Source organism: Calypte anna, chromosome 20 (assembly GCF_003957555.1).
Source record: "Calypte anna isolate BGI_N300 chromosome 20, bCalAnn1_v1.p, whole genome shotgun sequence".
Lineage (NCBI taxonomy): Eukaryota > Metazoa > Chordata > Aves > Apodiformes > Trochilidae > Calypte > Calypte anna.
The window spans coordinates 11,816,646-11,842,861 of NC_044265.1; the positions used below are offsets into that span (position 1 = coordinate 11,816,646).

At 45.1% G+C, this 26,216-nt stretch overlaps 1 protein-coding gene across 1 annotated transcript; it reads right to left on the reverse strand.

The window, feature by feature from the left end:
- Nucleotides 1-22,004: 22,004 nt before the first annotated feature.
- On the reverse strand, nucleotides 22,005-26,196 carry RPS21 (ribosomal protein S21). Its single transcript, XM_008497812.2, has 6 exons — nucleotides 26,117-26,196; nucleotides 25,367-25,454; nucleotides 24,291-24,354; nucleotides 22,936-23,007; nucleotides 22,253-22,308; nucleotides 22,005-22,068 (listed from the first exon to the last, which is right to left on the reverse strand). Exons 2-6 carry the CDS (start codon nucleotides 25,414-25,416, stop codon nucleotides 22,059-22,061), a joined length of 252 nt encoding a protein of 83 aa, XP_008496034.1. The 5' UTR covers nucleotides 25,417-25,454; nucleotides 26,117-26,196; the 3' UTR covers nucleotides 22,005-22,058.
- Nucleotides 26,197-26,216: the final 20 nt, after the last annotated feature.

Below are 26,216 nucleotides of genomic sequence, written 5' to 3' on the forward strand. Positions count from 1 at the left end.
AGGGAACTGACCCAGCTATAAAAAGGGGTGTAAACAATTTTTTGTGTCCAGTTTGGTTTTTTTGAAGCTATCTTAAGCCAGTTAAAAAATATCCCTCCCTGTGGGACTGCACAAATCAGACATCTGGAAGCACAACAGTTTCTGCATGAGGCTGTTAAACACAGGTAAGCACTGGAAGCTGCTGAAAGGGACATCCAGCTCTTGTTGATTTAAGACAGCAGCTCCTAATATTAAGAACAATGATGTACAGGGAGATGGAGTGTCACCAGGCCAGAAATAAAGTGATTCATCCATTTTCCAGGAGTGGAAGATGGGTCAATGCACTGACAGCAGAGTTTTCAGCTCCTGGAGCACACAGAAGTTGTGCTGCTTCAAACAGCTTTCCAGGTATTATTAGGGCAAAATCCCAAATGTTTTTCTGAAGTAGTTTCCAGCCAAACTCAGATTTGCAATAGGGATAACAGAGTTGGTCAGGAAAGGTAGATCAGCTGCAAGTAATCAGCAGCAAAAGAGAAAAAACCAAAATATTTTAAGTGATTACCTGGGTGCTGGAGTGAGTGCTTGATTTTCATGGCTCTCTCCTACGTGGCCTTGGAAGAACTGCTTCCCTGCAGCCTAATTTCACAGCTGGAAGACAGATACAACAGCACTGCAGCCACAGCAGATGAGATGCTGGACACTTAGGTAAAAAAGGCTCCCAGAGCAGCACAGGGCATCAGGAGGGGTCAGGCAGCTCCTCTGGGGCTGAGGCAGCAATGGGATCCCCAGAGAGGAGCTGAGAAGCTCTGCCATGGTTCCCAGGGAGAGATCTGGGTGGTCTCAGCTTGCACTGGTAATTTGCAATCAAACCCCATCTTGGCAACACACCACAAACACCTTTCTGCTGAATGAAAGCCCAACTTTGTCCCTGGAGCTACTGTGCTGCCTGCCACAGCTGCTCTGAACACAGCCCAAAGGCCATGGGAGGTACATGGGAAATCCCAGCACAAGTGTAGGTGAAACAACCTCCTCATTTTTCCCCCAGACCCTCTAGATACAGCCCAGGAATGGTTTTTGCACTGGAGGTTTAACCACACCAGAGCTCTATTGCCTCACTGAGCCACCTCATCCCCTGCCAAAGGATGGGAACATCCCTCTTGTTCAGCTGCATCCAAAGCCTCCCCAGGTACCAATGCTCCATGAAATGACAAGTTTGGTGAACTGGCAATTTGCCCCAGACCTCCATGGAGCTCAGAGCTCCACACCCAGGGAACAGGAAGCAGGAAACCCCCCCCAGAGGTTGAGATTTTCTGCTTTACCTCCAGCTGGGCATCAGCAATCAATCATTTACCTCCTCCAATCCATCATACAATTACAGATGGATCTGCAGAGCAGCAAGGTCAGGACTCACAGGTATGAGTGCATTTCCCACTCCTCCAAATTACATTCCTAGATCACCAGAGTTAGCAGAAACTTCTTTCCTCCCCATGTGTGCAAGGAGATGGATTTTTAAATTCCTGCAGCTGCCATAACTCAGTTCCCAACTATTTTGTTTTTAGGAAGATCCACCTTCACACTTTTTAACCCCAGAGTATTTCACAAGGTGTGCTAAAGAATCAATTATTTTGGAGGGGGGTGGGACTTTCACCCTGAAAGGCTCAGATTTTAAGGCAAACCAGGAATCTCTGAAAGTCAGCCATGCTACACCAGACCCTCAAGATGTGAATGAAGAGCTGTGCTGCCCTGCGTGCAGAAGATCAGTAAAAAACCAGTTTCCCACATGAAAATGCTGACATGTATAGAATGACAGGAGGCTGCTGTGCTGCCCCAGAACAAGGATGCTTCATGCTCAGAACTCCTGGAAAACACCCCAGAACTGCCTGAGCCAGCACTAAGTCCCCAGATTCTTTGAGGAATACATCCACATCCTGTTACTCTGCTTGACAACTGCAGAAATGAAGGCAAACAATGGTCCTGTCATTTACACAAGGTCACAGTGAACCCGTGCCAGATTTCTTTAAAAATAGTTGAAAATCCTCCACGAGCATCTCCACTGCCTCTGCACAGGAAGTTTGCAAGGAGATGAGCTGGGGAACAGCACAAACTCCACCAAAGGAAAGGAATCCTTGCAGAATTCCTCAGGAATGTCAAAAAACCTTATAACTCCTCCCAGTATTTTTTCTACATTTTTGGTGATTATTAATCTTTATGGAGTTTACATTTTGTCTATCATTTTTATAACCAGAGCTCAGGAAGGGATTATGATTAGGGGCTGCAAGCTATTCACACAGGGACCCTGTTTATTTAAGCAAAGAGAGCAGCTCTTCTGCTTCACCCATTTATACAGTGGCAGAAACCTTCCTGTTTGGGACAGCACAGCTCATTTGCTACACCAGTAATTTAGGTGTAATACCATTTATATCAGCAGAATACTCTAAATACACAGCAGTCACAAGTAACAAGCACACAGCCCCAGCAGATTGTCATTTCACTTCCAGTTTACAACCTATTTTTTATTTATTTTTTTTTAATTAATATCAACAATTACATCCCTCCCCCCACACTGCTGGAAGTGCTCTGAGGATGGAGCCCTGTGACCTGGAGACCTCTGGCAGCCACAATTTAGAAAAGTCAAAGCACCTAAATTCAAACTAAAGGTCAAACCATCCCCTGGGGGCTCCCTGCAGCCAAACCTCAGCTCCAAGAACCCTGCTGCCCAAGTTGACCAGAAAGTGACTTCAGTCCAGCCCACTCTGCTGGATTTCCTGTACCTCAGTCACCAGCTCTCTGGAATGGAAATGTTGGTTTTTTAGGCTGCCACCTCTTCAGGGTAACAAACAATGATTTTTCAAAAGGTTCCTTTGATCCTCAGCACATGTTAGGGCCCTGGTACCAAAAATGCTGCAGCTTTCAGCCAGAAGGTTACAAGAAAAAATTAAACAAACAAAAAAGGACCAAGGCCTTTAAAAGGGGCAGTAATAAATCTGTAGAAACTTACATGTAATAAGAACAAAGCAGTTGATGAAGGGAAGGGATCTCAGGAGAGTTTTTGGAGCAGGAAGATGTTCCAGGCTATGGCAAAAAGGGAAAGTCAGGGATTAATGCTTGTGAGATCATATTGCAGACTTTTGGGGCAGTGGATTCTCTCCTAGGATTTGCTCACAGAATGTCCTGATACCTTTGAAGCACTACAGAAATTATACAACAATCATGAAGATTGGGACTTATTGGCCTGATTGTCTTTTGCCCTGGTTTAAGACCCCTCCCTCTGTACAGATACTCACATTTTTGTGCTTGGCTGTAAGATAAAACCCAGAGCAGACTGCTACAGAATCTGGGAACAAGCATTAGAAAGAAAATCTGACCATGCACAGCCAGGTTTTTAGTTGGTGGGGAGAGGAAGAGCACATCACAAAAAAACCCACCAGCCCCAACCCTCAGACAGGAGCTGCCTGCAGTGAGAGGTGTTCTGCATCCCAGGAAGGGAACCAGGAATCCTCTGGAGCATCCATCCTCAGCATGGACAAAAATCCAGCACTGGAGATCCCTCTCCCCAAATTAATCTTCTGTGGGTTTGAGTTCAGGTTGTCCTGGGAGTCCTGAAGCAGAGATGAGATGTGATAATGCTGGTGTCCCCTTGGCTCCAACACAGCCCCCCAACACCAGAACCAAGGCTCTCCAGGGCACCCTCAGCACACCCCAGACTCCCACCCACCCACTGAAATCCACAGCCCCCTCCCCATCTCCCCTCCATCCCTTTGTTGCAGTCAAAAAGAAGCCTTGGGGACAACCACAGACATCTTGGGGAGGCAGAGGTTCCAGGTGTGCCCCGTGCCCCCTCCTGGCTGAACCAACCCCAGCACAATGCTCTCCAGCCCCTGGGGTGACAGCTTGACACATGGCATGTCCCAGCAAGGCTGGCAGCTTCTTTACCTGGGAGGAGCAGGGAGGTTCATGAGCATTTTTCTCCTCTGAACTCATTCTCCTGCCTGACTGCCCTTTCCTAGCCCCTGCAACTGATTTTACCCCTAATAAATAGCTCTAAAGATAAAAGGTACCAGGAGATGTGATGAAGGCACTCCAGGGATCTCTGTGCTTTCCAGGTGATGCTTTTCCCAGTTCCCTGGCACTACAGGGTGGCCACAGGGCATCTGGCACCATCTTCCCCCCTTTTTCACAGCTGTGACACATGGGGAGAAAGGACAGATCCCCATCCTGCAGGTCACTCCTGCTACTTAAGAGCCCTGTAGGGAGTGGGATTTTGCTTTGCTTCCAACCAGCTCGGACACTTTTTTCAGCTCTGAAATAAAGCTTCAGGAGCTGTTCTGGATGCTGGTGATTACCTTTAATTTCCAGAACCATTAGGAACAGGAATCACTGAAGGGCAAACCATTACTCAAGTCCTTCTCTTACTCCAGGCAAAGCAGAGAGATGCTGCCTTATATTTAAATATAAGAAAATTGCATTTGTATAAATGTACATGATTACATTTGTATCCATGACAAAAGAATGTCTTCTTTTGCTTAGACTGGAGATGCAAAACAAGCAAGACTCCAGAATTCTTTTTTTGCAAATGGAAAGTTGACAAGACAAGACTGGAGACCTGAAGCTGCAGCCATCACTCTGACAGCTCTGGTGTGGCATGGACACCACACAGACTGGAAAGCAGAGCCTGCAGCTTTCCTTCCATATCCAGGAAGGGACAATGCCCATCCCCCTCACTTCCAGCAGTTTCAAGTGACATATCTGAGCATGGCTCATAAATCTCAGCTAACCAGGGTATTTCCTTAGGCCCCTGTATCTTTTGTTTAATCACTTTCTCTAGTCCATGCTGACCTCCCAGATCTTGCATGCAATAGCTCAGCAGTCCCAGCAAGTGACATCAATGAATGTGGGGGAGGGATGTCCCACCCCCAGGGCTGCTGCTGCCTTTGCTCTCACAGAATCATTTGGGTTGGAAAGGACCTCAGAGATCATCAAGTCCAACCCTTAATCCACTCCCCCTGTGGTTCCCAGCCCATGGCACTCAGTGCCACATTCAGTCTCTTTTTAAAAACCTCCAGGGATGGAGAATCCACCCCCTCCCTGGGCAGCCCATTCCAATGCCTGATCACCCTCTCTGTAAAGAATTTTTTCCTGATATCCAACCTAAACCTCCCCTGGCAGAGCTGAAGCCCATCTCTTGTCCTACTGATACCTGCCTGGGAAAAGAGCCCAACCCCCCCTGGCTCTAACCTCCTTTCAGGGAGTTGCAGAGAGTGATGAGGTCTCCCCTGAGCCTCCTCTTCTCCAGCCTCAACACCCCCAGCTCCCTCAGCCTCTCCTCATAAGGTCTGTGCTAGATCCCTTCACTCTTTTTGAGCAATACCAGGAATCTTCAGGCACCCTGTGAGCTTGGGAAGAGCTGTCCTGGGCAAAACTCTCCTGTTAGATTCATCCCCTTGTGTGGTTTCACAGGCAGCATCTCCCCTGCTGACCAAGATGAAATGAATCCTCCCCCAGCAAGTGTTCAGCTGGCAAAACTCAATCTCTTGGGGATCTCTGCCTGTAACTCAAGCTACTTAAATCTGTTCTGCATTAGGCTCCCCTCAGCCAAAATGGCTTCATTTAAAACCAATCTTGGGTTGTAATTGAAGCTCTCAAAGCAGACTTGATAAAACCCAAAGGTGCTTGAAAAACCAGAGTGGTGTGGCTGAGTCTGCAGAAGCCAAGCAGGCTGCTCCTCTGAGAGAGCAGGAATCTGACTCAAAATGCCCCTTGGTTAGGTCATGTCTCTGTCTGATACTGAACCATGGGAAAAAGCTGGTATTAGTACAAGAGACGGTAGCAAAGAGTTTAAATTGTCCACATCTGGGGACTGTTCTTTGAGTTTTCAGTGGATGCCTGCTATTAAAATCCTTGTGCTGTAAATAGTCCAAAATCAACTATAATTTTAGCCCGTGACTCAAATGGAATTTAAAAAAAAAACCAACATTTGAAAAGCAAAACATAAGATGCTTCACTTTCAGTTCTGAGGTAGAAACCAGCTGAGTGTGGAGCAGGAGAGGAGACAATAATTCACCTACAGAACCAAGAAATGAGACAGTGGATTCTACTTCACAGCTTTAAACATGTTGGCTGTGACATTCCAGGGAATACAATGCCCATGCATCCTGGCATTGTTGGAAAACACAAGCATAACACTTAAAAATTAGAGGTAAGTATTTGAATGGGAAAATAATTTAATCTTATTATCAATGGAGCTGCCTGGCTGGCAGTGGTGGTGAGGATTAGGTATTAAGATGCATTTTTAGAAATGGAGATAATCAGTCAGGGCTGTTGTTAGCTTTCCCAAAGGGATATCCAGAAGGGAATGTATGTGCTCATAGGAAAGCAGATGGCTTTGCATTGCAGCAATTAGCAGAAAGGTGAAGACTCATTAAAAAGAGACTCACCAGGGGGGTACATGGACATGAAAATACTCTCAAACAGAAATATACAGTCACAAAATAAACTGCAATAATGCCACTTCCAGACAACATCAAGGGCAAATCTCACTCTTGCCTAAATCCCACTTTCTACCCATGTTGAATATTTCCACCAGCATAAACCCATTAAAATAATGCCCTGTGGGCATCTTGCCATCCAGTCCAAAGCCATCACACTTGTCTGAGCACAAGTGAATTTTTCAGAACACTTGGAGAAAAAAAACCCACCACAAATATGACAAAAGGAACACTCTCATTTGCCTCCATATCAAATGCTGCAGCAAAAATCTAGAAACCCAGGAACAGGGTGAAGTCACCATGCCCAGGCAGTGACAGTCTGTCATCAGCACAGCAAATGGTCCCTACAATGAAGAGCCCAGGATTAATTGGTTTTGGCAGCACTCATTTCTAATGCCTGCTGTCATATAATACACAGATGCTGCAGGTGATATTCAGCCTGGAACACCACCACAGCTTTTCATGTTTATCCCAATATCTGGAGTGAAAGGGATGCTTATGATGGGATGGGACAACTTAAGGGTTGTTCCTGTCAGTCCAACTGAGCCTCATTTACTCCCTTTGAAAAATTATCAGTAACAGAAATATGGTTGGCTGATGAGCAGAGGAGACAGGTAATGCTGAAATGAATTAGAAGTCCTGGGGACTTCTCTGATGTCCTCATCCTTCCAATATTTTGATCCGAGTGGCCCTGGCTCAGGAGAACAGAGACAAGTGGGAACAGAAGGGAAAAAGTGGCAAGGGAAAAAGTCTGAGCAAGCCCCTCTAAAAGAGGGGAACTCTGGGGTGGAGACAGGGAAAAGAGAACAGGTTTTGTACAGGGGATCCAGATCCTTGGGGGGCTCCCAAGGGTGACACACAAAGTGTCCCCTCCACAACCATGGCAGCCAAAAATTCCTGTTGGGAATTCCTTCCCTCCCCATTTGTCCCATCAGCCTGGGCAGTGGGAGCAGCAGAGCGCACACTGTACTCACAGCCACATCCACACCCATCCCCACACACCCTTTTTCCACGAAAAGCCAAACAAAGGGATTTTTCAATGGACTGTACCTATGGCAGCTACAAAGTAGATAAAACCAGGAGCCAGCCTCTCTCTTCACTCAGAAAACACTCAGAAAACATTGCCTCAGAGGCACAGCCTGTGCCAGGACACTTGCAAACCCTTCATCTTTTGCAAACAGTGTCTGCAGCTCCCTCTTGCATCTCCCAGAGGATTTGGATGATCAGACAGAAGCAGAACACAGACTCCTTTGTCAGAGGCTGCTCAGGCAATGGGTGGGAATCACTTGAAATTATCACCTAATGAGGAGCAAACACACCTTCTTTCCCTTCCATTAGCCACATCCATTAGCTGTGTATCCATGGAAAATCTGTATCAGCACTGAGTGCCCAGGGAGGGGTCCCTAAGACTGCTGAATGTAACACAAAATGGGCTTAATGCCAACACCAACCTCCCCTCAGCCAACTTCCATGGTGACATCTCAGCTCCCTAGCTCCATCTCTGCTTGAAAACTCCATGGATTTGGTCTGCAGCACAAGCAGCACAAGCAGCAGAGCCTCTGTTGGAGCTGAACCTCAAAACAGCCAAAAATCCCCCAGAGGCACACCTCACCCCCACAGATGTTTGACCACAAAACTTCTGGGGAAAGCCCATGATTGCCTGAGGTAAGCCCAAAAGTGGATGCTATGACCCCAAAGTTCTGCTCCCTACCCTCCCACAATGGTGTTTTCAAAAATAAAAAAAATTAGGAATGAGCTGATGTTGGCTTGGGGCTGCTTTATGGCCACAGACTGCCCTGTGTGGGCTGACCCACTGTCATCCCAGCCCCTACAACAGCCAAAAAAAATGTGCGTGGGCAGAATTCCTGAGCCCACAACTGGCCTCAAAATTCAGATAATATCATGGGAAAAGACAAGGATGACCCCTGGGGAAGCAATCCTGTATACCCAACAGCCTTCTAAACTTCTCTGTACATAATGCCTTTACCTTCTGTAACTGCACTAAATGTCCACTGGCTTCAGAACTGCCTAGATCTGAGCAATTAAAAAAAAAAAAGAGGAAAAAAAAAAGTCTTTCCAACCAGCCAACTGTTTAATTATCAAGGGTATTAAGCACAGTGTGCAACTGATAGAAAAGCTTTAGATTTTCCAACCCAGCTAATCTCTCTGCTCCGTTTATTGGGAAGAGCCAGAGCACAGCAGAGGACGTGATGTGATTCACTCCCCTTGGTCCCACTCCTCCTGGGGGCTGTGCTGGAAATCCCATGGGGCTGGGTACATGCCCTGCAGCCTGCTCCCAAGGGAAAAAGTGACCTGAACTCCTTTTAAAAATTGGGCAAGGTTCCCATTATGGAGAGAATTCCCTTGGTAGGTTTGTACTACCCTGCTCCCAGAGCTTGGTTTGGTCTCTGACCCCCCCTGGGATCTGCAGAGGAGTTGGTGGTGGTCTGGAAGTTTCTGCAGTTTCTGGGGGATCCAACACTCCCCTGGTGCTGGAAGCTCTCCAGGGAGATAATGTTGTCACTGAGTGATGAGCCCCCAGGATTGCTGACACAGCATTTCTTTTCTAATGTAAACAGTTGTTCCTGCTCCAAGAAAGCATTTCAAGCTGCCCAGCCCAAACACTGAAAAAGCCTCCTCCTCTCCCCCAGTCTTGTTGAGGAAGCTAAATATAATTTAATTTAAATTTAGTTTTCATTAAGTTACTGAAACTCTGGTGGGTTGTGTCTGCGTTTTGGTTTCTGGACCATCTTTGGGGTTTACTTCAAGTTTTCACCTACAGAGTTCATGAATAGAAATGCATTTTTTTTTCTTTTTAATACAAGGAGAAAAGGAAGCTGCAAGTAAAAGATCTGATATTGCAAGACATGATAAAATCACAGGAGCTGACAGGACTGGCAGGCTGCCCTCCTCTCCTCCATCCATGGCCTGTGTCCTTTTGTAAATTGCCTTTTGTTTGCTACAGATTCACTTGAGTGGTTTCTCACACCAGAAATTAAACCCTATTTTATCCAAACCTAGCCCAGCAGCCCTTTGGCTCCTGGCCAGAACATGCACAGCATTTTTTTTTTAACTTGATTTTCCTTTCTCAGTCTCTCTCCCTTCAGAGTCTTGTTATTATTATTATTATTATTTTAAATCTTGGGTTTAACTGATTAAAGTGCTTACTTTTATGTCAATACATTTGGATTTTACTGCCTTTGGGGTCATAATATTTTGGAATTAAAGGGAGCTGGGAGAAAGCTGAGGAGAAAAGGGAATATTGTCAGGGAATATTCCTTTGGCACTGACACACAGGCCCTGGTATGAGCTTGGTGATGATTCAGGACAGAGAAGGGAAATGGTATTTGGCTAAAATGAGATGGGCTGGGGGAACATGCTGTTATCAGCAGGGCCATGCCAAAGGACGTGCTGGAAGTGTGGTGGGGACATTGGGCTCTGTCACAGCAGCTGCTGGGGGGACACACAGGCAGAATGCCTGGGAACAGCATCCAACGTGGGACACAGGCAGCCCAGTCCCCCAGGCTGTGTCCCCTGAGCCATTCCCTGGACTGCCAGAGCCTTGATGGTCCAGGGAAAACAGCACCCAGCACAAGCCTTGCATTCCAGAAGGGAGAGGAATGCCCGACACCAGGGACAGTCACTCCAGACCAGATGTTGCTGCATCTGGCACACACCTGGAGCCAGATTTGTCCTACCTCCAGGTGTCTGTGCTTCCCTCAAACTGCTTCCCACAGGGATGCTCCTCTCCTGCTGCAGAGTCTTGGTTTCTTGGCTTTGCTCCCCGTGAGTTTTGCTGCACCCCATCACCTGCTCAGAGCCCTTTGCTGCTTTGTTGCTGCCCTGAGAATTAAGGAAACATCAAGTGAGGAATCTTAAAACAGAGACAGTCTGAGCAGAGCTAAAGCTGCTCTCTCAGCTGGATAAAAATGGAAGTGGCTTCCCAGTGGGGTGGGAATCTGTATCTGAGAGGTAACAAACACTGCCAGGTGTGGAGTTCACAGATACTGCCACCTTCCTACTTCCCAGGGTTTGGGGAAGGAATTCCATGTCAGTGGAGTCATCAGCATCCCAGAAATCCCTGTTCACTCACTCCATACAAGCAGCTGTGCTCCTCGGAGATGCCAGCACTTTGCTCTGACTCTGAGTTACCTTTATGGCTCTGGAGACCACGAGATGATGTCAGGGGGAAGCTCTGAGGGAGGAGAATGTCCAGAATTAAATATTAAATATGACTATTAATATTAAAAACATGTATTTTAATATTAAATATTAAACTATAAAAATATTAAAAGACTGTAGGACCAGAAAGTTTTTCTTGAAGACTTACAGGTCTTCCTTCCCAACCTCCTCTTATCTGCTCAGTTCTTTCTCCGTATCTTGTTACCACTTCCACCTTCAAGATCTCTTTCCTGATCCTGGAGATCTGACTGTGTGCAGGCTGCTTCCAACAGATAACCAGCTCCTACCTAACCCTATCCCAGCCCATTTCCTTCCTTCTCTTCTGCCTGTGGGACAAAACCTTGTGCAACTCTCTGGTTGCTCTCCCCTAGGGGCTTCCCTTTCTCTGATAAGACCTGGACCCTGTAAACATTTGCTGAAAAGCATGGAGAAACAGCTACATCTACAAAGGACTCAAGCAGAGCAGGGAATGGGATCTTTATCCAAATCTGAAGTCTTTTTGAATCAATTTACACTGAAATAAGATCCACCCCTCCCTTGTTCCCCCTCCAAAAATCAGCTGTAATCACAGGCCACTCAGTCTTGCAAAGGTTGGAGACCAGAATGTGCCTCTGATAGAGCACTGGGCAATTTATCACAGGAGATTACACCCAGGGAGGGTGCTCATGTGGTTAGGATTTAACAGTCAATTAAATAACACCAACATTTCCAACAAAGAAACCCAGATGAAGGAAGGACTCCAAAACGACTCCTTTCCTTCCTGACTCTGATGCCAGCCTTGGGAATCTCCCTGTTTTTAACCCAGGTGTTCAATTGGAGCCAACTGGAATGGATAAAATTGCTTCTGAAGTTGGACTGAGCTGGGAAGCAGCCAGCCAGGCCATTAGGAAAGCTGTCCTGGCACTTGGACTTTATCAAAAGGATTCCAGCCATGTGTTTAGTGCAAGTGATTTTATGCTGTTTCTGCTCAGGTCATTTCTAACAAAACAGACAGGAAAGCACAAGTTCTTTTCAAGATTAACCATTACCAGCCCATGCAGATGGATGCAGCCCTGCTGGTTACAAGGCAAACACTCTGCCCATGCAAAGAGCACACAGCAGCACAGTGATCTCAGTGGCTGGGCCCCACATCCCATAGAAATGCACAGAAATTCCCCCTTCCCAATCTCTGCCAGCAGGCAGCAGTCCCTCCCTCCAGATCTCAGTGTGCTTTTCCTTGAAATTTCCCCCAAGTCATGACCACTTCTCAGTCTCATTACCTGCTCACTCCTTCCTCACCCACCCCCTCACCTGACTGTGTCCATTGCTCCTGGATTTATCCTGCTTTATCCCCCCCTCACAAGCAAACCAGGCATGGGGAATCCACAGACCAGCTGCTCAGCAGATCTCTTGTTCTGGTGGCATCAGCTCTGGTTCCTCAGCATCCCTGGTCTCTATCTAACCACCCAGCCACTCTGTCTCTCTTCACATCTCACCTCTGGCTTTCTGTCACAACCCATCTGCCCTCCCTTCTGGGCCAGGGGAGGGGGTCACATCCAGCTGTGAACATCATCCAGCTGTGAAACATCTCCTCCACCTAGAGCACTGCATTTCAAAGCAGCCCAGGAGGAACTGCAGGTCACTGTCCTGTTTCTTCCCCACTGTGTGACACTGAATTTGGGATGCTTTTCAAGCAAGGTGCCAGGCTCAGCTTGTTTCAGGACAGAGATAAAGAGTCTGCTGCCCCACCTGGAACCACCTTTCACTAAACACAAAACATTCCCACCTGCTCCTTTCCTTCAGTGACATTTTACAATAATAAAACCAAAGGATTGTATGGATATTTTATCAAATTATTACCCCAAACACTGCTCCTCAGAAGTGTTCTCTGGGAATTCCCCTTTGCTCTGGGTCACCCCTGGTGCCAGAGCTGCTGCAACCTCAGCTCTCAGCTCACTTCTGCTGTTCTGCTTGGGCACAAACATCCTAGTGACATATTACTTGGATATCTAGGATGACAAAGCTTCTATGCCCCAAGTTTCCTCATCACAGAAGGCAGGGAGGTGATATTACAGGCTTGAGATGCTGATTATTTTTGTATAGCAGAAGAAAACCCCTTCCCCTCTCCATGTCCCCATCTGCCACAGACATTTGATGCTTCTGCTTGATTGACATCAGGTCCCAAGGGTTCAGACCTCTGTGTCCACTTCGTGGGGTGAGTCCAGAGCCTTGTTTATAGCTTGATCCAAAATGTTAGTTATTCCCAGCATCCTTTTCTGGACAACTCTTCCCAGCAGTGTATGACATGGTGTTTTCCTCAGGTCACCTCACCATCCAGCCCTTATTCTGCAAGGTCATTCAAAAGTCATGAATGCTGAAGCAAAATCCCCTTGTGCTTGTATTGCTGTGCTGGAAATGACAGAATTGTTTGCTAGAAGACACAAAATATGATTGGAATAAATCCACTGATTTTCCCTTAGGGGAATTGCTGGAATAATAGCAAAGTCATGACTCTCACTCTTAATAATCATTGCAGGACATCCCTAAAAGCCACAGCTGACCAGAACACGATTTAATTTTTATTTTTTTTGTGCAACACTAAGGAGTTGTTGAGAAACCACTTGGAGCACATGAATGTCAGCTTAACACCAACCTCAGGACCAGCTGCTTGCCAGAGATGCTCATCTCCTCACACCTACATCATTCTTTAACAGCAAATCCATAGTTTTCCATAACAAACCTCTGGTTGGGTTTTGTTTCTGGTTTTGTTTTCTGAACAGTAAACATAATTTTTCTCCCATTTTCACTAAGCCATCGTCCCTCACAGCCACTGCTTGAGGCAAAACCAGAGTCAAGATCCACAGATTACAGTGGCCTCATGTCCCTCTCCCCAAGAAATCTTTATCTGCCAAGATGCAGAGTGCAGTGGGGACACCAAAAGGTGACAGTGATGCAGCCCAGGTGATGCTGTGCAGGCACTGATGCTGTCAAGGAGCATGGGGTTATTAGGTGTCTAATTACAAGCCCCAGGACACTGGCACTAATTCTGAATGGAGACTTCTCACCTTCCCATACACAGTTTGGATGAAGAAATCAGATTGCAAGCTCAACATTTAAACATCCTCCATACCTCTGGCAAGTTTTTTTTTTTTGCCAAAATATGTTGTTTTACTCATTAGTTCATTTCCTAGCCACCCAAGTGACAGCCAAACAGTAATTTGGGGCTGTTTATGGAACAGAAACATGGTTTGCTCTTTCTCCCTGAGGCCACACAGATACTCAGAATGAGCACACAGTCCCCCCACCCCCCAAAAAAACCAAAACCAAAATATTTTCCAGGATGTAGTGACTTTTGGGAACCCAAAAGATAGAATGGAAGCTGTTGATCAGAACAAGCAGCTGTAGATCCCTGGAGGCAAGGCACAATGCAGGAGGGGATGCTGCCTGACACTCTGTTTAAATTGAAATTGGGTGGATTTATGAACTTCTCTGATAACAACTCTTATCTGGAGCTGGAATCAGTTACCTCCCCCTTTGCTGGAATTTCTCCTGGTTTGTTCTGTTCTCAGCCCTGAGCACTTCTGGAGAGCTTTGTCTTTTGCAGATTCATGAAGATGGAAGTGTAATGGTATCCTCTGAATCCAACCTCAGAAATCCTGGAAGTCTTTAGACTGGGTCAGAGCCAACGTAGCAACTACAACTTTGTGCCTTGGAGTAGCAGAAAGTTGTAAAATGTTCAGGTCTTTGTGCCAGCCATGACTCCTGGGTCCCAGCTGTGGGTACAAGAAATGGATGACTGAGAAGAGGCTCCCCAGGAGCTCTGCTTGTAGTGTTTTGGAGTCTTCAAATACCAGAGGCATTATCTCAAACTGCAGAGCGTTGTAAATCAGACTCATTCTTTCCAGCAGGCAGTTTTGATATGGCTCTCCCTCTCATTTCCCACCCCCTAAAGGAAGAAAAAAAAAATCCCCAGATGATCCTATCCCCATAAATGTTACAGGATTCCAAAAGAGAAAAACAGATACCTGCATTACTTTCTACTTTATACCTGCATTACTTTACACTTTCTACCTGCATTACTTCATACACATGTCCAGAAAACTGATGCTGTAGAATTTCCTTGCTGAACAGAGATAAAACCAGGGATTAAAATACTAAATCAGGACACCTGGCTCTGGCTCAATTGAGTTTACTGCATGTTTTCTTTAAAGTCCCTTTTAAAGTATATATTCCTTGCATAGCAGTTATTTAAAAACCGTGCCACCTCATATTGAATTTTCTCAGCACTCCTCAAATAAATTCAAAGCTTCCTGCTTTTTTTATGACATTCATTTTAGAAATAGGTAAACTCTAGTAAAGGATTTAGTAGTCTTGCTCAAAAAAAAAAACCCCAAAATTACTGTCAGAAGTAGAAAATAGGTCTCCTGAGTCCTGGCCCCAGTGCTCTACTTCTTCTGAATGCCTGTGATGCACACTCCATGGGAAGCATGCCAGGAACAGCTCTTTGCTCAGCAGAAACAAACAGCACTTTTTTCCCCCTTTCTCTCTTTTTTTTTTCTTATTTTATTTAAAAGCACTGAAATAACTGAGGGCTGAGAACAGACACGAGCCACGAGATATCTGATGAAGTGACATAGTTTGGGGTTTTTACATCACTGCATGGAAAGCTGTCGTGCCTGTGTGTATGAGACTTTCCTGAATATTTGGATTTTTCAGGGAATTAAGAGTTAGAGGAATGAGTCAGCATTGGCAAAGATTAACCCTGCTGGAGAGAGAGTTTCAAATCAGCTTGAAAAAGAAAAAGCACAGAGCTGTGTGACAAACAATACATTCTGGAAAAGAATTAAAAAAAATAAACCTGCACCTGAGGCACTGAGCCCAAACCAGGTCTGGTAACAGCCATTCCATAGCAAAGATCAGAAGTGAACACAGTACATTTCCACCTATCCCACACCCCCAAAGCCTCCTGTTCCCTGGATAAGTGCAATATTTGAGGGGAGGTCAGAAAAATCTTCCCAAATTGCCTCCCCTTCCCTGAAAGGTGCCTGACATGGTCCCACGTGTACCACTCAGCAAGAAGGTGACTGCTGAGACATCAGATGCTGCTGTGATCAAAAGACCCAAACCTTGGCACCAGGATCTTCTGCAGGAGGATGCAGGCTCTCCAAAAACCTGGGCTGTGTCAGGATGTGCTGGCTTCCCAGAAATATGAGCTCTGATTACAGTGATCAAGCTCCCTCTCAGGTAATATACTTTGCAGTCTGAAAGCTGCTTCCTTAATCTGCCTTTTGTAGTTCATCTTTTAATCAGCACCATCTGGGATTATCTTCCTTTTATTTACTTATTTTTGGGTACAGGCAGCTTTAGATCCTCAGGTTTTGCTCAGCCTGCCTGGAAACTCTTCCAAGACTGAGATTACTCCTGAATTCTTGCATGATTCCAGGCACTTGAGAGCAGACACAAGACAGCAGATGCTGAATTTAACAGCAGTGTCAACTTTTTAAGGCCATGATTTCCCCAGCCCAGCTCCATGGGCACAGATCCTGCTCCTGGCTGAGTGTTAGGGCACCACTGACCCCGTTTTCCCAGGAATGCAGAGGGAGTTTGCTGCAAGTGTGGCTCCATTGGCCAGAACAGAAATCTGGCATGTAAATCCCTTCCTTTTAGTCTCAAACTGGTCAAAGGGAGAATTAAATCCCCAACCCTTGTAGAGGAAAGAACTGAATGAACCAGGGACAAGCTGCAAGTCGTGATCTCTGCCACCTCCCTGGTGCACTGCCCAATTTCATCTGAAGTGCTGGTTTTGTCCAGCCTCAGATATTCCAAACACTGCCTGAAGCAGGAACCATCACACTGCTCAGCTCAGTGGTGCTAAACACTTGATGAAAATGCTGTTTTGTGGAATCAAACATGCAGTATTTTAGCATTTCTGCTCAACTTTACTTACCTGACAGCCTGAGTAACTTCCCATCAGGACACCATTGCCTCTTGGGATGGATCAGGAGATGGCTCAAGGGGCTTTGCAGGACTCTGGTGCCTTATGAAAGCAATGAAAAGATTATTGGATTTAAAGCCAGAGAGGCAACAGCTTCATCTTGATGTCTGTGGTGTGTCCTGGTGCACACTTTACAACAGCAAAATGAGAAGTGTGACTTTTCCTTCCACCCCTGGACACCCAGCAAGCCTGGGCTCCCTCCACAAGGAGCCTCCTCCATCCCCTCAGAGGAACTTAACAGATAATACCCATTTTTATGGATAATATTCTTAATTGAGACTTTTCATGTTCCCACACACACTTTGGATTAAGAATTCAGATTGCAAACTACACATTTAAACTTCCCCCATACCTCTGCCAAGTTGTGTTTTTTTTTGCTGGGTAATACCCATTATTATGGATATTATTACTCTCCATTCTTATGGATATTATCCATAATATCTCAGAGGCTCCCAAGAATGGCATTTTACCCCTGGTGCTACCAGATGTGTCCATCCCTCACTTCAGATCCCCACATGGACCATGTTAGAGGGTGCTGAGCCCCTGGCCCAGGTTGCCCAGAGAAGCTGTGGCTGCCCCAGCCCCTCACCAGTTGCAGCATCATTTTTTTTTCTATTTTAATTACCTTTTGATATTGGGCCTGGCTGGTTGGGGTTTCTCACCACTGAACTAAAATAAATAAGTAAAAAAATGAATTTTCCTTTTTTACTCATGATGGCAACAGGTAAGTGGTCTCCTGGCCTTCACCCATCAGCTTTTCCAGCTTGTTTTCTGCTCTGCTGAGGAAGGGGGAGCTTGGGCAAGGCTGGGTGGGTCCAAACCACCCCAGAAGGGAGGGTGTCCAGCACGACAGACACCCACGGGCACCCACGGGCACCCACCTGCTCTGCTCTGCCCTTCACAGGCTCAGTCCATTCAGAAAAACCCCACAGAACAGGAGGTATCAAAGCTCAGGTGTGGATGTTTGGTTCAGCTTCTCCCCATTTGTCTTCTTCACTGCTGTCTGTCTGAAAACAGAAATTAATATAATGCCTTTTTCACCACAATACATAATGAAAAAAAAAATATTAAAATCCCACATTGACCTTATTATTGTTTATTCTTAAAATCCCAGTGCCTTGCCTCTTGTACATTCAGCCAAAGGGCACTCCTGGCTGCTGTTAAACATCAGTGTATTTCCCAGCAGGAAATTAGATGGCTATGGTTTTGGTTTTGTTTCCATGGCTCATTAATCCAAGTTCTCCATGGGGCAGCTGCCCCACCCTGGGATGCCTCAGCACAAATGATCATTAAGGAATTACCTAAAATCAATTCCCTTATAGCCTGTTGGAAGGAATATTTGCAGCAGAGGTGTTTTCATCTCTTAGGTATGGCTGAGAGGGATAACAATTGAACCAAAAGATGAGATGGGAGGAGAGAGCTCTCCCTACCATCCAACTGCAAAACAAAAGTACTGCCAAGTCTGGTTGAACAGCTTAGCTCTCTAGGTGGGCTTTCAGCAGCCTCCAGCATCACTGCTTGCTTTTGGAAAATAAAAAAATACCCTTTCAGAAGCTGTCCCAGGGTCCTTTCTGTAAGGAGCACAAGTGGGGCAGCCTCTGCTCCACAAATTCCTGGGGAGCTTGAGCCAGGAAGCAGAGAGCAGCAGCAATGGATGGACATGAAGACAAAAGACACTCCTGGCCTTTTTTATTCCTCTTTTTTTATTCCTCTTCTGAGTCAGAGTGCTCCTTCCTGCAGTGAAGCCCCAGTGATGCCAGGGAAGCAAGTTGCCTCTTGTCTTCTCCCAACCTTGCCAGTGCTTTGCCTGATTTTTGCCTGACTGGCACCTTCCAAGCAGGGCTGATGTTCCCAAAGCTGCCAAATGTGTGCTCAGAGCAGCTGAAGGTCCAAGCCCAGACGTCTGCTCACATCACCCAGAGATCAGAAATGGACTGAAGCAGCTTTTCAACACCATAAAATTAATTAACAGAACGTCAGCACCTAAAGGAAAAATCAGTATGAGAGATCTCCATGCTCCTACAAAAACATACAGGTGCTTTAAGGAGCAGATAAACTCTTGCCTGAGCAGCAAAATTTTGGCCAAAGACACTAAAATAGCCTCGAGTTAAATCAGATGTCTTTAGGGTGCCACTGCCAAGTCCTCGTAAGTAAGAGGAAAGAATTTGACAACTTGGTGCAATGTAACCATGTAAGGGCAACTCTGTCCATCTGGTACAGTCCAAGTACAGCTCATTCCCTTTCATGGCTCTAGAAGATCTGAACTATTCCTGTCCCAGGAAAACAAAGAACATTTTGACATCACAATACCAGAAAACTCAAGTGAAAATTGATTTTTAAAGGGACACGTGTCCTCTGTTGGGATTCTGCTGACGTTTTTAGTGAGACCTCGTGGTATGCAGATGTGGGACCTTCACACACTGATCCACTGCTAATTGGACTGGGTTTATGGAGATGGCATCAGGGCTTTTCTGCTACTTCCTTCTACAAGAAATTGATGAAAAAGGAGTTTGTCTCAATTTTTAAAAATTCTGAGATACAAACTACACCCATCAGTACTACAAAGCAAAGAAAGCTTTAAATATATGTACTAATAAATTTTATATAATTTATATATGTAGTATATTATAAATACTACTAAATTTTAAATATAATCAACTTATTATATATAATTATATATATAAAAAATATAACTTTAAAATCTATGTACACTAATGCAGTTTTATCACTTAAAAAGACATCAGAGAGGCCTCAAGTTCATCTTGAACTTTTAAGCTGTCAGCTCACTCAGGCTTATGGAGGAATTCCACTGAAATCCACACGGATGAGCAGAGCCCCAGGGGATTAGAAGCAAGTCAACAATATTTCAGCTCTTTGGTGAAGCAGGCATTTATCTGCAGTGAGCAGTCACTCGTTTTATTTCAAGTTCTCCTTTAGTGCCAAGGCAGAAGCAGCTGATTTAAGATATGTCAGAAAGAAACATCAAGTCCAATTAAAACTTATCTCCTTTTACTGTGTGCAAAGGAAAGTAATGAGGGTTGGACAGAAGCCAAGTAAAATCTTCCCAGTTAGGAGACGGAATTTGTCTTTCCAGAAAAAGTGTTTTCAGAGATTTATCTGCTGGAAAAATGAATTATTTCCAGGAGTCCCAACTAACAGTCACACACACACCCACCCCCTCCTCCTTTTTAAATTCAATGCACTGTTCATGGTTGACAACAGATGCCAGAAGAGCTCACAAATAATATGTGGCCTAATTTAACTTTTTTTTTCTGCTTGTGGTATTTGAAAGGTCTCTCACCTGCTTTCTGTCTTACCCAGTGCAATGTGAACAGAGTATGAAGCTTTTTTTGGCTCTTTTTAGCTGAGTTCCTCCTTACCTGAAACATCCAGGAACTTATTTTCTGTAATTTCTATCAGTTTAGAGGAAGCCCAGTGAATTCCAGCATTATCAGTGTGAGGACAATGCTCAACCAGAGATGTTTTAGCTTGTAGCTTTGCTCCAGAGGGCCAGCAGCCTGTCCTTTCCTGTCCTCTGCTCCTGAAACAAAGGTTTATTGTGTACTCGATCACCCCCATACAGTGCTTACAGCTGAAATCCCATTAAATGAAATTATTTGGAAAAAAAACCCCACCTCATTCCAATAAAAACCCCACTGCACGTTGACAGGGCCTGGTTTGCTGGCAAGAAAGGATCTTCCAAGGAATTAAGCTGCATTTTGAGATGTCTGAGGAGAAAAACACAGGTAAGGAGAGACAGTGCATTAGGCTTGCTCAGCCATCCCCCTTCCTTGTAAGATCCCAAATTCCAGGCTCTCCAGAGAGAATTCTGAGACTTGTGATTCCCACAGCCACAGCAAACAAGTCAGGAATAAGCCACATGGTAACAGCTCTACATGGGGACAGCTGAGAGAATAAACAGGAAAACATCACCAAAACAGTTGCTGTCACTTGAGAAAACCTTGAGAGGGCCTGGGCAGGATGTAAGGACAACTGCCCTACAGCCCTGCCCCAGAGATGACCCTACAGGAGTAAACAGAGTTTAATCTGGATAGAACTGGATAGAAGGTATCTAAAAACTACCAAAACCACAGCTGACATTCTGTTCAAGCACCTGACAAAGCTGCTATGGGCAAAAAAACCCCAATTTATTAAAATATTGCCAAATAGTCAAGTTACTTCTCTGTATGTCCCTGTTTTTCAACATCAAGGTTTTACATGAGTATAAAAGCAAACCTTTAAGTTTCTCTCACATGCCCACTAGCATGCCAGGAAGTATTTCTGTAAGACAGGTTCACATGATTCCAGTTTTAATAATTCACTTAATGCCACTGCACTTTATCACAGCCAAAAGAACCCTTTAGGGTTTTTTCCAGTGGAAAAGCAGGAAGCTGAATTAATTTGCAAAATGTCCCTCTACAGATCAAAACAAGAGCTGAGCTAAAATTCCAAAAGTTATTAAATCTGGAAAAGAAAGATGACAGTGAACCAAAGAGTGAAGGGGAAATGCTTGATTTTTCACTGCTTTACAAGCTGATTTGTTTGAAGAATTCATAGAATCATAGAATCCTTGGGGTTGGAAGGGACCTCGAAAGATCATCTAGTCCAACCCCCCCTGCCAGAGCAGGGCCACCTAGAGCACTTCGCATAGGAACGTGTCCAGGTGGGTTTTGAATGTCTCCAGTGAAGGAGACTCCACGACCCCCCTGGGCAGCCTGTTCCAGGGCTCTGTCACCCTTACAGGAAAAAAATTTTTCCGAATATTCAACTTGAACCTCCTGTGCTCCAATTTACACCCATTACCCCTTGTCCTATCACTGGTCACCACTGAGAAGAGCCTAACTCCATCTCCCTGACACTCACCCCTTACATATTTGAAAACATTGATGAGGTCACCCCTCAGTCTCCTTTTCTCCAAACTAAAGAGACCCAGCTCCCTCAGCCTTTCCTCATAAGGGAGATGTTCCACTCCCTTAATCATCTTAGTAGCTCTGCGCTGGACTCTTTCAAGCACTTCCCTGTCCTTCTTGAACTGAGGGGCCCAGAACTGGACACAATACTCCAGGTGCGGCCTCACCAATGCAGAACAGAGGGGGAGGAGAACCTCTCTTGACCTACTAACCACACCCTTTCTAATGCACCCCAGGATGCCATTGGCCTTCTTGGCCACAAGGGCACATTGCTGGCTCATGGTCATCCTCTTGTCTACCAGGACCCCCAGGTCTCTTTCACCTACACTGCTCTCCAGCAGGTCAGCCCCCAACCTATACTGAATTCATAATCAGTATCTGTGTACCTTTTGAAGACACTTTCTAAGACTTTTAAAACTATCTATAACCAACCCAAGTGATATTTATAACTTGAACAAAAGACACAGCACAATATAGGTTTAAACTGTTTTATTTTACATCAGATGTTCCATTCTGGAGTTCCTTCAGTTAGAAATTCCTAGAATAAAATGAAACAAACATTGTTACAAATTAGTTTGCTTCAACAGCTCCAATAAATATTTTTGACTAACTGTGTTATCATCCTATAAATACAGTGCATACATTATGACCCAAAATGCTGGAACTGGGTATGGAAATTATCCATCCCTGCAGGAGTTAGAGGATAAGACAAACAAACTTACTTGGAAACAATTCCATCATTTTTTGCCAGACGCAGAATGGAGTCATCTGATTCCCCCTTAAACAGAATTAAAAGATTATATTATGAAGAGGCCAAGTAATTGTTGATACACATAAAAAAAAGAGAGGGAGTTGCAGCTTTTAATGCTGGTACTGAAGTGCACGATGGTTTCACAGGATTCCAGATGCACAGATTAGTTTTGAGAAGCTGTTAAATTATCTGTCATCCCTTAGAATAAGAAATGGTTTGATAAAATGCACACTTGCACTAAGCAAAGATATGATTCTGGGTGAGCCAACTTCTGATGGACTCTAGGAAGCCTCACACCATGTTTATTTACTTAACTTATGGTCAGACCATCTCTAATGATCACAACCAACAGATAAAAACCAGGTATTAGTAGCTTGATACATTCTTAAAGAGAAAAAAGTCTACTTTGATCCCTCAGTGATTAAAAAAACCCCCAACATCAAATGTAAGTAATTCTGTAAACCAAAGGATAGAGGAAAGAACACAAGAAACTTGCAAGAATCAAGTGAATTTGTTCACATCTTTAATCTTGTTCTCATTATCCTCTGATGAGCTGCAGTCACATGGTGTTTTCAGGACCAAACACCAATCTCAGACATTCCCACCCAAAATAAAAAGAAACAGAACCATTCTGCAGCTCAAGGCAGCACTCACCATTCTACGAATTGGTCCACAAATGGCATAGGTTTTGAACTGCCCATTTACTCTGCCTGTGACCTTGTCAACCTGAAATTACAAGCAAGAAACTCCATCCAGACTCAGACAAAATTCTAAACTCTCACATCACACCTGCCAGGCACCCAAAGATAAGAATTACTGAGTAAATACAGTATTTTTTTGCAAACTACAAAGCTCATGAGGCTACAGTTAGAAAGTAACTACTTGCTGTGTGTTTTTACAGCAAATAGTGAAATTTACTTGTTTATTTTACTGCCTTTTTTTTCCTGTTTCTTTTCTTAAGATCAGTAGCAAGGGAAACTGAAGTGAAAGGGGAAAATCTTGCTCTGCAGTTAGAAAAATGCCCACACTGAGGGACATGGTCTCACTTCCTCCAGCTGCTGAGAAATTTAACAGGAAAAAAAAAGATGGAACAATATAAATAATGAACTTAATGTGTAGTGAGCCCTGTCATGCCACGTGTTTGTTTTCAAGTTCTGCTCATCACTGATCCTTTGAAAGTAAAAAAATAAGGATGACTGAGAGAATGAAACAGTGAAGAAGAAAAGTATTTGCTCTAACATTTACAGGAAATCAGTGTTTTTAAGATAATTTCTTTGGTCAGACAAGTAACACAAGTGATTTAGTTGTTTTAAAAACAAAACAAGTCAAAATAAATGACCAGCATTCCTTAGAAAAATTCTAAGCATATCATACCCTGAGCACTGAGTAAATAAAATAATCATGCAACAGATACATGAGCAGCCTCATTTGCTCTGTCCAGAGCAGCAGTGCCAAGGGTGAACAGAAATTATTCCAGCAAAACATTGGCACTTTGGTTAAGTGAAGCAGATCAAAAACAGGAGTTCTGCTCTTGAAACCAGGTTTTATCCTAAGGTTTGAAAAAATGAAAAAAACCCAGAGATTAACAAGAATAAAAAAAGTAAAAAAGAGGGTGCACAAGGCCAGGCTGAAGTACTGGCTCATAGACAGGTGAAGGTGTGAGGGATAAGAATCTCCCAGAAACAAGCAGTCCTTCTATCCTTCAGAAATTTCCTCATTCATAACTCTCAATTTAGCCTGCAGTTAGGCAGCTGTATTCAGTCAAATAATTAAAATACTGGAACAGACAATGGAGAGCTTTATGCAACACCCTCTAATGAGTTTTCCAGCAGGTTGGAAAATAACCAGGAGTGACACAGAAACACCCTGGTAGGTTTGAAAGCCCTCAAGCTCCACACTTTAAGGGTCTCTAGGGATTATTTGTAGGTGTGACCCAAGCTGTCACAGTTCTACACTGCTACCAAAAGTTTAAAAGTGCAGCTTTCTCCAACTTCTGTTACAAAACTTACCTCAGAAATATTTATCTGAATAGAAGCATGATCCTTGGCACCAATTATTCGGTTGCTGGCAGAGCTAAGGAATAAAATAAGATGTATTTAAGCAAAAGGAACTGGACAACGACAATAATTAATTAAAACAAGACCTACACACAAATTAAAGCTGCACAAGTTTAGGCAGTGAGAGTTAAATTTTCTGAGCACTGAAAACTTGAAGTGAGGTTTAAAGTAGATTTAAAGGACATTTTCATTTGCTAGCATCATGTTATGTTCCCAAATCCCCATTCACTTCATGTTTTACACCTGGATGTTTTATACACAGCAGGCACAGCAGCACAGGCCTTCCAAACACAAAGAGTATCCATTTTATTTCTTTTTTTTCCTTTTCTAAAGTTCAAACAATGCAGCAATAAAGGCAATTCATGAGGATGCAGTTTCTATGCCTATTACAGCATTTAGGTTGCCAACACTCAGTTACCACAAGTTGCAGAACACATTTGCCTGAAAACCAGTGAAATGGACACAAAAGAGTTGACTTGTAGGGATTTTTTTAACAGATCCCTTTACCAAAGCTTCACTTTTTCACTTTGCAGCCCTGCAGATGTGCACATTGGGTTCTGCCATGACCCCCCCCTGCTGCAGGGCTCCCTTCAACCCTACCCTCGTTACAGAAACCTTTTAAAAACACAGGAAACAGAATAAACCACGGATACAGTCTTAAGTTGTGTCAGGGGAGGTTTAGGTTGGAGATGAGAAAGAATTTCTTTACAGAGAGGGTGATCAGGCATTGGAATGGGCTGCCCAGGGAAGTAGTGGATTCTCCGTGTCTGGAGATCTTTCCAAAGAGCCTGGATGTGGCACTGAGTGCCATGGGCTGGGAACCACGGGGGGAGTGGATCAAGGGTTGGACTTGATGAGCTCTGGGGTCCCTTCCAACCCAGCCCATTCTATGATTCTTTTTTCCCCCCCACAGACACTGCCTACTACAAAACCCCAAACTCCTTTATGGAGCCTGTGCCAGGGCTCCAGCACTGCCGACCCCCCCCTTCCCTCCCCGTTCCCCCCGATATCCCGAGGGTCCCTCTCACCATTTCCGAGGGACGTAAAGATCCACAAACTCTCCGGCGTCGTTCTGCATCTCCTTCGGTTTTAGTGGCTGGGAGGGAGCAGGAACACCTGTCCAAAGGAGGGCAACTAAACTAAGCAACTAGGCAGCTAAGCTGGTGAAGGGATCCAGCACAGATCCTGTGAGGAGAGGCTGAGGGAGCTGGGGGTGTTGAGGCTGGAGAAGAGGAGGCTCAGGGGAGACCTCATCACTCTCTCCAACTCCCTGAAAGGAGGTTGGAGCCAGGGGGGGGTTGGGCTCTTTTCCCAGGCAACTCTCAGCAAGACAAGAGGGCAGGGTCTCAAGTTGTGCCAGGGGAGGTTTAGGTTGGAGATGAGAAAGAATTTCTTTCTGGAGAGGGTGATCAGACATTGGAATGGGCTGCCCAGGGAAGTAGTGGATTCTCCATGTCTGGAGATATTTCCAAAGAGCCTGGATGTGGCACTGAGTGCCATGGGCTGGGAACTGCAGCAGGAGTGGATCAAGGGTTGGACTTGATGATCTCTGAGGTCCCTTCCAACCCAGCCCATTCTATGATACAGGGGGAGCTGAGGGGCTGCGGGCCGGGCTGGAGCGCGGCGCTACCCCCGATCCCTTATCCCGATCCCTATGGAAACCCAGAACCCAGGAGAGACCCCTCCGCACCGCTCCCACCCCACTCCCATCCCCGGGAGGTCCCGGTTGGGCCGTCCCGAACTCTCCGTCCGGAACAGCCCCGGGCCCGCGTCCTCACCTCGCGGTGGCGGCTGCGGAAAGGAAGGGAGAGCGGCGGAAGCGGAATGAGGTCAGAGGAAGCGGAGCGCTTCGGGTGGGGCTGCGTGACGTCACGGAAC